Source organism: Strongylocentrotus purpuratus, unplaced genomic scaffold (genome assembly GCF_000002235.5).
Source record: "Strongylocentrotus purpuratus isolate Spur 01 unplaced genomic scaffold, Spur_5.0 spur5_scaffold_16, whole genome shotgun sequence".
Classification (NCBI taxonomy): Eukaryota; Metazoa; Echinodermata; class Echinoidea; order Camarodonta; family Strongylocentrotidae; genus Strongylocentrotus; species Strongylocentrotus purpuratus.
Genome location: NW_022145601.1, coordinates 16,623,271 through 16,636,159, shown reverse-complemented (window position 1 = coordinate 16,636,159; position 12,889 = coordinate 16,623,271). Strand labels below are relative to the sequence as shown.

General features: G+C 40.6%; 1 protein-coding gene across 1 annotated transcript; it reads right to left on the bottom strand.

Annotated features, from left to right (window-relative positions):
* Nucleotides 1-2,652: 2,652 nt before the first annotated feature.
* On the bottom strand, nt 2,653-8,416 carry LOC591751 (cytochrome P450 2U1). Its single transcript, XM_011685497.2, has 4 exons — nt 7,922-8,416; nt 5,381-6,036; nt 4,299-4,638; nt 2,653-3,260 (listed from the first exon to the last, which is right to left on the bottom strand). The coding sequence occupies exons 1-4, from the start codon at nt 8,301-8,303 to the stop codon at nt 3,064-3,066; spliced, it is 1,575 nt and encodes a 524-aa protein (XP_011683799.2). The 5' UTR covers nt 8,304-8,416; the 3' UTR covers nt 2,653-3,063.
* Between the last annotated feature and the right edge of the window lie 4,473 nt (nt 8,417-12,889).

The following is a 12,889-nucleotide window of genomic DNA, read 5'->3' as shown; positions in this document are numbered from 1 at the left end:
AGGGCAGTGCATGTGCCTTTAAAGAACTCTAGCAATTCAAAATCACTGACATCACGAAAGGGAAAATTATACAAATTTGGTTGATTACATTGTCAAGCTTGTATAGACATTTGAATAAATAAATACAGTATAACAAATAATTAAAAAGGTTGGGTAGAGGAAACAAAAATCCTAATCGAGTTTCTCAAGGTCATTTTGATTGCTCACCAGATCTTTGCGTCCATCCGTGGTATGCGAGAAGATCTTCCCATCGGACGACCAGGTATAGTGTTAGGATATTTCAATGCTTAATTTTAAAGAAGAGCTCTTGACGTCGGGGGCCTATCGCAATGCCAGTGTTCTTGAGTTTTGACTTAGCCGAGTACACGAGGTAACGAGCGTTGCATCTCGCGAACTTTACGATAGGTGGCTTCGATCGAGGAGGCTTTGATGAAGATGGTGCAGTCATCATTCTGGGATGGATCATGTGTCTTCTGTGGATATCGCGAGGATCAAGAATGAGTCCCATCTTCGCGGCGATGCCCAGCTAGACAACCTTATCGGTATCTCTTTGGAAGTCTCGGGGACTCCATATAGTCGAAGGCATTGGCTCACAGTACGGTAGCTCCGACGCTCTAAAATAGGGACTTTTAGATTTGCACGTCGACACAGTGGCGGATCCAGGGGAGAAGAAAAAAAAGTAAAAAAACATGATTTTTTACCTTTTGGGGGGGGTTCAATTTTCAAGGACCAAAAAAAAAAAAATGTGCTCACTGTCAGTGCCTTAAAAGGACGTCACATTGCCTTAAAGGGGCAGTCCACGTTCTCGTCGTGCAGAATCTAAAAGTCCCTAATCTTGTACTCCATAGATCGTAGCCGTAGCCGTCTTAGGCTAATAAAATCGAATTTTAGATCACCAAATTCAAGATTATACGATATAAATGTTTGAAGTAATTACTAAAATAGTAATGTCAAAGGGGAAAGAACTTCACTGCAGATGATTATGATAATTATGTGTTTTTTTAATTCTAATTAACTTTTTAAAGTTTGTAAATTAAAGTAGGGGGCCTATTGAAACTATGAATATTACCATTGGGACCTTGAACTTGATGTTTACCATTTTTTTCTGTCTTCGAATCCGCTGTGTTTTTCATTTCGAAAACACGTTATTATTTTACACTATGAATATGACGGACATAGAGGACAAAATATACAGTTCCTCAGGTAGACAAAGAAACATTTTATTTTGTCCTCTTTCTTTGTCCGTCATGTTCATAGTGTTACCTGGCGTGAATGTCTCTCGCTCTCAGTGAATGGTTCTCTCTTTAATCTGGCAAGTATTGCTTTCAGTTTATATAATTTATCAGCATATAGTGCTAATTGTCCTGCAATATCCCACAATAATCTTCTCATTAATTAAATACTTCAAATAGTTGAAAAAAATTGATAGAGAATAAGTACAGCAATATGATTTAATTGATTCTATTACTTGGCATTATGGTTAATTACTGTTACACGATGAAAATTTCGCAGAGATCAGTAAATGTTCTTTGTTTCATATGATAATTATTGTCTTTCGATCATGTATTTGATCCGCATATCGCTAATTGCTTGAATATCCAACGATGCACTTTTCTTTCATTTATATATTTCAAATAATTGGAAACATTAAGAGAGTTTTAAAGCACACAAAATAGTGAACTAAAGATGCTTGCTCTCTATGAATGCAGAAATGCATTTCCCCCCTCATAATTACTTTTGTAGAATCCAATTTGTTTTAAATGCATTTCCACTAACTTGGATGAAATAACTTTTTTCAATCACATTTTTAATTTGTATTGTGTAATACCAGCTCTTTGTTCGTGTTCCTCTTCCTCTCTCACTCTATCATTCTCACTCTCAATATCTCTCTCTCTCTCTCTCCGTTCTCCGTCAACGTTCCTTCCCTTTTCTCTCTATTTTCTGGCTCCCCATTATCCTTTACTTCTAATTGCTTACCTTTCTGCGTTTTACCTTTGCCTGATATTCATCAATTGGTTTTCATATCCATATGTTCACAATGGTTTTTTATGCAGTAAAATAACTTTTTTATGATCTTGAATTATTGTTAAATATTAAACAGCATGTATAAATATGATGTTTTTAATCAAATATTTGTAAATCGTGCATGCAATTCATCCTTTAGCTGTGATATGTTGATGAATTAACTTACCTTACCATACCTTTCTTTGAAAGGGTAAACGTCCCTTAATTAAAAAATGAAATTAAAAAAATTCACTTGTGTTTATCTGTCATAATTAATCTTAAAGGTAAAGACCAGTTATGGTCATGCGATTGCATAGTGAAAGAAACGTTGTGGAATCGATCAGAAAAGGTTGATCATCTAGCATATAAGTATTGGTGTGTACTACAAGGTTCTGGAATCATCAACATGATAAGAAATTTGGCCCAGTCTTCGTAAAGTTAAAGCACTGTACACAGAAAGATGTATATGGGACTATACGCACACGTGCGCGACACGTGCGTTTATCTCTCACAGACCATGTAGATAAACTAATTTACCAAAAATATCAATTAGTAGGCGGTTTCCCGGCAAAATTTTTATCATCATGTGTTAGTCAAAACATATTCTTTCACATGATTGGTAATAAGAGCTTCCATTTCATTTTTTTGAAATTGGGGCGTTTCCAATACTGGTCTTTACCTTGAAGTATTCCCGAGTGTGGGACCTGTATTTATTTTCTGCAAAATTCTAAAACCTTTAGATATAGTTAAAATCGTGCATAGATCTGTTGAAGTATATAGCGGGAAATAAAAACATTAAAAAAAACTTAAATTGCAGCCGCACAGTACCGGGAAATAATATACATATAAATATATTTAGCTAAACACTTAATGTTTACTTAGTATCATTTGTATCAATTGTAGTCAAATTTAGTGCACAATGTTAGCTTATATGTAATATGTTCATAGCTGTGACAACGGCGCAAGGGAAATAAAGTAATAACATTATGAAATAAAAACATTAGAGGGAAAATATGATAAAAGAGAAAGGGGGAAAGTCAAAGACAAGATCGGCGAATTTCAATTTCCGAATACCCTCGGCGTTATGATGACGTCAAATTGTGGTGGGCTGTACGTGAGTCCGAAGTTGCCTTCGTTTACGTTCGGAGTTTCTCGGCAGTCCTCGGGCAGCCGAAAAGTAAACCATCGTACTAGATTGGTGAAGAACACAAACAACATATGTTCGGCAAGGCATCGTCCGAGACACATTCGCCTCCCTAGTATATAAAAAAAAAAAAACAGAGATAAACAAAGTCACACACAATTATTCCCTTTCCCTTTTTCATATCGGTTCAGTTCAGTTCATTTTTTTTAAACACCAGACATAGCAATCATGAAGAACAAACATGATCCAAATTGAAACCAAAAAAGCTATGCTTGTGAGTGGGGCCCCTGGGAAAAGATGGACTTCTCAATCCCGGCGGATTGGCAAAGAGACTAACGTGTTTCAAGGATCTACACTGGAGGGGTTGAAAACCCGATGAGCATCCATATTTCCTACAGTACTGAAGTCTACGTCGTGTCCTGGCCCATAATTCCCCGGTCATTATCTTCTTTAAATAGTAAAACTTCAAGATGATTCCTCTCATTTTTCTTTCTTTCTTGCTTGGAGCGGAGTTCACAAATATTGTGCCCCCTCTCTTTAAAGGCCCCCTGCACTACTTGTAGCTACTTGCGCCCTCTATATAACAAACAATGCCTAATCGGTGACCATTGGTCCCCCATGATCCTCTTCTTCTTATGTTAACTGAGAGCTTAGTTGATGAGATAACCACCTGTCCAGTGACCTTGCAGGGAGGTCTAATCCCTCCTGTAAACTACGGCAGATAAAGCTTTAAGAATCCTGTATCCGCTCCCGACATCACTGTTTAAGTCCCGTACAGTCCAGTGCTATATAGAACATTTATTTACTTATCTCTTTTTTTAGCTTTGTAACTTTAAAATCTGGAGCCCTTTCTGGGTGACTTGCTTTTTTAGTCAAAGAATGAAAAATTGAGGATGAATAGAAAATGACAGCTCGTACGTAGGCTTACACCTAGGTAAATAATGCATACCTATTTAAATCATTGTGCGAAAAAATGGCAAGGGCAGTATAATCATCATACTATATATACTAATATAGGGGTCTGGATACAGAACTAAATTCTCTTGAATGTTATACTTCGTTCTTGGGTTTGTTTAAGATTATAACCAGAGTTTTTTTTTAAATAGTAATTCAACTCGTTTCCTTCTGTTAATGCTACGTGTAGACCTACCTTCTCCAAAAGAAATAATTGATTCTTTCAATTTGGGGTCAACTCGGCCAGAGTCGTCTAGAAATCTAGCCGGATTGAAATCGTGCGGTTTATTCCAGACGTTCCGGTCCCTGTTGATAGCCCACTCGTTCACCCAAATCTCCGTCCCTCTTGGAATGGAATAACCCAAGACGGTGAGATCCCTCGTGGTAACGCGTGGTAAAGATAGCGGTGCGACGCACGCGCATCGAAGTAATTCCAGTATCGTTGCTTGCGTGTACGGCAGAGATTTGCGTTGGTCGTAATTTATGACGTCATCGGGACCGTATAGAGCCATGTTCTCGTCAATCTCCGAGTGCACCTAAGAAGGGTACAAGTTTGTACGACATAACATTACAGGCAATTCGGTTTACAACAAGTTTTCTTGAGCAAGAGAAAACTGAATTGGCATGCCCTCAGAAACTAAGAGTCAGAGTCTAACATGGCGGGTCAAACTTCAAAAAACGCACCAGTCACAGACGCAGTTCTACGGTCAGCAAAATAACGCCTCATGTACCAGTGTCCACATAAATTGGCACACGAGGCATTATTTCCTGCTCAATCAATGCTGTGCAGGAAATTCGCCAATAGAGCTATCGCCGGCCGTGCACCTCTCTGCGCGACTGCTCTACGACGGATTTCGTAAAGAATCCTTGTGGGTCTGCAGGAGCTTTTTCGACAAGTCCGAAAACAAAAAAATCTCTCGTGAAACATGCAGCCGTTTTACGTCTTTGCTAGCATCTCAAATGCTTCTCGCAAGCATCGCCCAGGCTACGCATGGCGCAGCTAGTACACAGCCATACCGAGACGAAAGACATTGCACGGCAGTTGCATGCAAGGCACTTGCGCGGTGGTTATGAGTTTACCTCAAGGACTCTTGCAAGAGGTGATTATGTTTTGAGGAGGGGGCAAGGTACCCATGAGGGATCGTAAGAAGGACGTGCGAATCGTATTAGCTAGTCTGTACCCCCCCCCCCCACCCCCACCACCACCACCACCACCACCACTACAGCTGTGAAAACGCAGTCCAATTATATTGCTTTCTAAAAACGTAAAATGGTCACCTGACGCTGGACATCCGGGAAAAGACAGAGGTAGAGGATGCCCCAAAGAAGGGTTTCTGAAGTTGTCTCTGTTCCGGCCCCCATCAGGTCAAACATCACTCTCCAGACGTCTTCTTCCTCCACAGCTACTTTCCCGCCATGTTGTGTCTGCTGTAGGTAGCAATCTGTCACATCAGTAATATATTCCTTACGATTCCCATCTTTGCATTTTCCGTCGTCATTCCCTACCAGTCTCAACTTGTGATCTTTGACAACTTCTCTCATGAACTGAGTGTACTGCTCTATGTCCCTGCGGAGTTTACTGTACAGCGGTGTGTGATAGAGATGTGGAAAAATATGCCCAAGAGATATGCCCGACAGGCCCCTCGATATATTATGCTGGGCTTGCATAATATCAGCTATCTTAGGGTCGGAGCGGACATCGACGCAATGTCCGAAACACAGAGAAGAGATGATTTCGGCAATCGCCGAGGTGATTTCTGATCTTGGGTTGCAGTGCTGACCATTGAGGCTTTGTAGTGAGACGCGTAGATGCTGCCAGGAACTTTTCACCGTCGCACCCAAAGTTGACGGTGAACTAAGACTTTTCCGAAATGCCGTAAGCGTAGTCCGTCGACTAGACTTCCATTTGTCTCCATTTTCCCATATCACGCTACCTATAACAATTTAAAACAGAAATGAGAAATTATCGCATTGAGATCCACACGAGGCATCATTTTGCTGACGTAGTATTGCGTCTAGATTCTAGAACTATCGTGGTCTCTGGCGCGCCCTTTTTGAGTGACCCCTTACCAATAGATGCTAACTGCCCGCTCAGATAATAACGCAATCGAAAAGAACCTCATGTGCAACTTACTTACAGTGCAACTTTAATGAGTTATAAAATAATTAAAGACTAGCGGTCGTTTGTTCTCTGTAATATACTTCAAACAAATCATACAACACCATCTTTATGTAATTGTAGCATTGCCAGGGGCGAGTCTGAGCGAAATATTGGCCGACGCGATTTTCAAATTTCGGGGAGGCTTGTAGTGCTCACTGCCTCCCCCCCCCCCCCCCCCCCCCCCCCCCCCTCCCAGTTGAAACCAGTTAATACAACAGTTACTGGTAAACTTCCAGTATATCCCAGTTAAAACACGTTGACTCTACTGACATGCTGAAAACAACCAGTAGATACCAGTTGAAAACCAGTAGATGATTAACAGTTGAAAACCAATAGATGATTACCAGTTGAATTACCAGTTGAAATCAGTAGATGATTACCAGTTGAAAACTAGTACATTACCAGTTGAATTACCAGTTGAAACCAGTAGATGATTACCAGATGATTTACCAGTTGAAAACCAATAGAATGATTACCAGTTGGAACCAGTAGATGATTTGCCAGTTGAAAACCAATAGATGATTACCAGTTGAATTGCCAGTTGAAACCAGTAGATGATTACCAGTTGATTTACCAGTTGAAAACCAATAGATGATTATCAGTTGAGTTACCAGTTGCAACCAGTAGATGATTTCCAGTTGATTTACCAGTTGAAAACCAATAGATGATTACCAGTTGAATTACCAGTTGAAACCAGTAGATGATTTCCAGTTGATTTACCAGTTGAAACCAGTATAATACCAGTTGAAAACCAGTTCATTGTACCGTGTGCATATTCATGCTTAATTTGCATATTTTCACAGAAAATATAATTATCATGATCTGTCAAGCAAATGTGACAATGCACATCAATTTTGTGATTTATGTTTTCTTAGTCAATTATTGAGAAATATATGATATATGTCTGATCATGTTTTACATCTAATTTAAGACGTACAAATAGATATAAAGATATATGTAATTAATAACCAGTCAAAACATGTATAATTTTGTATATATGTATACACGATCTCTCAATTCTTTAATTAGCATTAGACTCTACTGCAATTCACTTCAAATGAACTTTGTGATGGGGCAATTGCAAGAGTATATACAACATTTCATTTAGTTGGTGGCCAGATGCCATATAATATTGATTATTGATTGTTGAATGATAGTCGCTACTGAATAATCAACTGGCAATAACTGGTTTTCAGTACCAGTTGACAACTGGTATTCCAACTGGTACAATGCAGTACAAGTTGATTCCATTTGATTTCAACTGGTACTAGTACCAGTTGATTTTACTATACCAATTTCCATAATGAAACCAGTTCACTTAACTGGAATCAACTGGTACCAGTTCCCAACTGGTGGTTTTAACTGGTCCTAACTGGTACTAGTTGACAACTGGTTTTCCAACTGGTACCAGTACTACCAGCTGATTCCAGTTGATTCCACTACCAATTTCCATATTGAAACCAGTTCACTTAACTGGAATCAACTGGTACCAGTACCAGTTGATTCCAACTGGTCCCCAATTGTTTTTTGACCGTACGTGCGCGGCGTGTTTGTGTCACAACTATCTTATTTGCATAATACACCATATACGGCGAACAGATCGACAGATGGATCGTTTATACTAGTCTAAGTATAATTATACTTATAGAACTGCTCACCTTTAGTTGAAAATGCCAGACCTATTAGTGGCGGTATCCGTCTATCAGAAGCGCTGTCAGCGTTTTTAACAAGAACCTCCTTTACAACGGCCAGACTAGTCAACACGACAGTCTTTGGACCCGGCCCTAGACTAATTCCTATAACCGGTCCATATCTATCGGCGAAACGAGCAAGAGCCTGATGCGGCTGTCCGCCGGGGAGTATGGACGGAAGGTGCCCTAAAATCGGCCATGCCCACGGACCGGGAGGATGCGTTGAGCAAGTTGTACCCGAAGTCGACCTGCACCTTGCAATGAGAAGCGAAGTGAGCACGGTAGACAAAACAAAAAGGACGACTGTTTCCGTCGACTGTGTCAATAACATGGAAAGTAAAGTCCACATGGCTGCTGTCAACCTCGCATGTCAGTGAAGAAAAATACACCTTTTGCTATACCAAGCTAGCTGCGAACACATCACGTATCAAGCAAGACAGCAATTACTGTTTGCTTCTATTATCATGCTTATGAATGAGCTGTATTCCGGACCTGTTCCGGTCTCGTTTCCATTGACCCGATGACACAGACTAGTCTGCAAGCACAGACTCTTAATTTGACATTTTACCACAACTCTAAAACCTTAAGGACGGTATTTTATATGTGAATGAAGAAAAATTATTAAGGATGATGAAACAGTTCTACAGGAAATTCATGAATATTTTGAAAAAGTGTATGTTAAGGAATGCACGAATGTTCATGTTGATAAATATTTTAAAGATTTAATCATTAGTACTCTGACCGATGAAGAGGCATCGAAGTGTGAAGGGTTGCTAAGTGACAAGGAATGTGAAGACGCATTGTAATATTTGGGTAATAACAAAGCCCCTGGAAGTGATGGTCTTAGTGCTGAGTTCTACAAGGTTTTTTGGTTAGAAATTAAAGATTTGGTTATTGCAAGTTTAAATGAGGGGTATCACAAGCAAAATTTATCTTCTTCCCAAAGGCAGGGTCTTGTTACGTTGCTATTCAAGAAGTGGGATAGGGGCCCGCGGAACGGCGGGGATCGGGAGCCCCCAGCTCCCCCCCCCCCCCCCCCCCCAATTTTTTTTGGAAAGCATTTTAAAGAGAAATAGAAAGAAAGAGAGCAAGAAAGAAAGAATAGTTAACAACCAATGTCACAACAAAATAAGGTATCAAAGATTCCCGCCCCCCCCCCCCCCCCCCCACTAACAGGTCGGAATGACCGCATGCGTGTTGCCAAAATGTCCGGTAAAGGGGTACTTTTCGTGCGACAAAGTCCGGCCCGAGAATTGTAAATAAAGGGGTGTATTTGAATTTTCACTCGGAAATTTCTTTAAAAAGGGGGTGTTTTTCTGTTGTTCTCTCATCTCTTTGGACTCCTGAGAAAATATTCCGAATTTAGGGGGGTACATTGAGCATTTTTCCTGATTTAGGGGGGTCTCCAAGGCAGGAAAAGCCCGTGAAAAGCCCGCGAAAGGGGGGTTCGGAAATGTTGGCAGTCCTCAGATAGGGGGTGCTTTCAAAAAGAGGGTATGAGCATATGCTTACCCTAAATAACACTGAGTGGGGGGGCCGGGCAAAGATTGCTCATCTGACCGTAAATAAACGCTTAAAACCCCTGAGCTTCCGGGGGCTCTGCCCCAGGACCCAACCAAGGGCCCTTGGGCAGGCCCCTTGATACTCATCTGACTGCAATTTAGTGCCTAAAACCCTTTATCTTCTGGGGGCTCCGCCCGCTGGACCTCACGCCAATTAGTGTCCTGCCAGTGTCACAAATAAAGTATAAAAATATGTTCATCTGACCGTAATCAAATGCCTAAACCCCTGAGCTTCCGGGGGCTCTACCCCCTGGCCCCCACTGGATGCTTATCTGACGGTAATGTAATGCTTAAAACCCCTGGGCTTCTGGGGGGCTCCGCCCGCTGGACCTCACGCCAATCAGTGTCCTGCCAGTGTCACATATGTTCATCTGACCGTAATCAAATGCCTGAAACCCCCGAGATTCAGGGGTTTCCGCACCCTCGACTCCACCAGGGGCCCTGAGGCGGGCCCCTGGATGCTTATCTGACCGTGATTTGCCTTCGACCCATGAGTTTCCGGGGGCGGACAAGGTATCAAAAGATGTTCATCTGATCGCAGGCGCGTAGCCAGGGGGCAGTGGGGGCGCCCCCCCCCCCCCCCCCCTCCTCAAAAAAAAAAAAAAAAAACGCCGGCCAAAAAAAGAGAGGAGAGAAAAGGAAAAAGACGTATGAAGGAAAAGGAGCAGGCAATAAACATTTTTGAAATTCAGACAAGGATTAAGAGTCGGAGACGGAACAACGAATCGCCTTCTTTCTCTGATGATTTAATGAAACGTAAAAGCTTCCGCGCTTTGCGCGGAGGGGGGGAACTGTATTCAGACGAGGATTATTTTCGAGAACGGTACAACGAATCGTCTTGTATCTCTAATAATTAAATTAAATGTCAAAGCTTCCGCGCTTCGCGCGCGCGGATGGGGGGGAGGCAATTGAATTCAGACGAGGATTATTTTCGAGAACGGTACAACGAATCGTCTTGTTTCTCTAATAATTAAATTAAACGTCAAAGCTTCCGCGCTTCGTGCAGGAGGTGGGGTAACTGAATTTAGACAAGGATTAAGAGTCGAGAAGGGTACAACGAATCGTCTTCTTTCTCTAATGATTTAATGAAACGTAAAAGCTTCCGCGCTTCGCGCACGCGGATGGGGGGAGGAACTAAATTCAGACGAGGTTTAAGAGTTGAGAACGGTACAACGAATCGTCTTCTTTCTCTAATGATTTAATGAAACGTAGAAGCTTCCGAGCTTTGCGCGGGAGGGGAAAACTGTATTTAGACGAGCAGGCACGTACCCCTCTTCGGTTTTTTATGTGTGTATTGTATAGCATCCCCCCCCCCCCTTTTTTGTGATGTTTTTTTATTTATTTATTTATTTTTTAATTTAATTTTTTTTTTTTAAACTATGCCAATGGCTGACCTAACGGAACAAAATGTCAAATTTTTAAATTTCGAGACCCAAAAACAAAAAAAGGTGTCATCTCCCCCCCCCCCCCCCTTCCGCTTATTCAGCAGCTGGCTAAGTCGTTGCGATTTTTGGGGGGACCAAAAAAAAAGTGGGCCCCCCCCCCCCCCTAAGAAATCCTGGATCCGCGCCTGATAGCGCCCTCTCAAGACTGATATTTATTTAGCTTCATAAGAATGTTTTTAGTACATTTGACCGATTTGCTATTCTCATTTGGAAATTATATATTAGAACTGCATATTCTGAGATTTTCATGGTTGCAGCTACCATTGAATTGCCTTATAGTTGCTATTTGAAATGTTTAAAATTTACCCGGAGCACCGGTAAATTTTTTATTATTCAATTTCTCGAACGCAGAAGTGTTTTAGAGGCTAATTTTTCTAGTGCTTATAATACATCCACAGGGGCATCCAAATATATCAACATTTTAAATAATTACTATCAATCCAATTTTCAAAATTTCCCAAAACTTTGCAATACCTTTAAAAAAGTGCATATGGGGTGTGTGTGTTGTGTAACATGTGTGTGTTTGTTTTGCACTTTCAAACCTGCTTTAGCAACATGTTGTATATAAAGGCAGGTTCTAGGACACCTACCCCCCTGGACAACCACCCCGGATAACCACCCTCTATGACAATTACCCCCTAGGACAATTAACGCCTATAGGGCAACCACCCTCTAGGACGAGTACCCCCTATATAAAACAATTCCCCCCCCCCGGATAACTACCTCCAGACAACTACTTTTTTCTAGATATTCCCTGTAAAATGATAGGAAAACTAATATAGTGAGTTATCATTTTTCGCATTACGTATGTCATCGAATTAAATCCTAAACTTCGCTGATAAAAAATAAATTGATTCTGTATCTCCTCAATCTCAGTTTCCAGTGACATGGCTGCTAGTAGTGTTAATGTTATTGGTAAAGACAGAGACTTCATTACTACTTGCACAGGATGATTCTAGAAACACAAGGATGAGGGTAATATCACATGGCACTCTATTTCATCCCATATAAGAAGATTAAGATAACCTTATCTGGGTGAAATACCTCCCCGTTGCATTGAAAGATCTAGGATTAGGTGGAGAAAGTCCCAACATTTTGCTGCCGGTACAAATTACGAAAAACATAAAATGTATGCATGGCGTGTTGGACATTCTTTAATTTACAAAAGAAATATCACTTCAAAAAAATATATCACTTTAAATATGTACTGTTTGCATAATTATGTATCCATACAAAAAGGAAAATCTGATTTTTTAAAATTTTTCTTTATTCCTTCTATTTTAAGACTTATTCCACAGAGGTCACTGTGACAGGTGGCTATCTTATTAAAGATAAACTTGAGTTCTGGTAATGCGATTGCATTGTAAAAGAAAAGGTGTGGAATGGATCAGAAAAGTTGATCATATAGCATGTAAGTAATGGTGTGTAATGCAAGGTTCTGGAGTCATCAAAATCATCATAAATTTGGCAGAGTCTTGGTAAAGTAACAATCACTTACACAGAAAGATGTATATGGGACAACACACATGGTGTCGGGGCTAGTACTACCCTGATTTCTTTATCTTTCTATGCTCATTACTCAGCCAGTATACATTTTCTTCCAAAATTGTTTGGCACGTGACATTTATTTGTAATCTTGAACATTCAGTGTAAGTTTCGTTAGATTCTGTGAGAATCCATTTTCATTTTTACCAGAACTCAAGGTTATCTTTAACTCAGCTCTCATTACATTAAGAAAAAGAGGATCATGGGGGACCAACAGGCACCGATTGGGGAAGTTTTCTATATAGAGGGTGCAAGTAGATACAAGTAGGACAGTGTGCCTTTAAAGAAATCATTCCAATGTGTAGACTGCTTTAAATAATTATGTCCTTCATTTGAAGACCAGGTGAAAGATATTGCACGAGCTTCTCGGCCCTCTCCGAGTT

Bases quoted from the DNA above. Each gene is read 5' to 3' on its own strand.
- LOC591751 (XM_011685497.2), bottom strand. From the start codon at position 8,303: ATGTGGACTTTACTTTCCATGTTATTGACACAGTCGACGGAAACAGTC. The intron at 4,639-5,380 runs GTGACCATTTTA...TACCCTTCTTAG, and splicing joins TCCCGGATGTCCAGCGTCAG to GTGCACTCGGAGATTGACGA. The intron at 3,261-4,298 runs GTAGGTCTACAC...TTTATATACTAG, and splicing joins AATTATTTCTTTTGGAGAAG to GGAGGCGAATGTGTCTCGGA.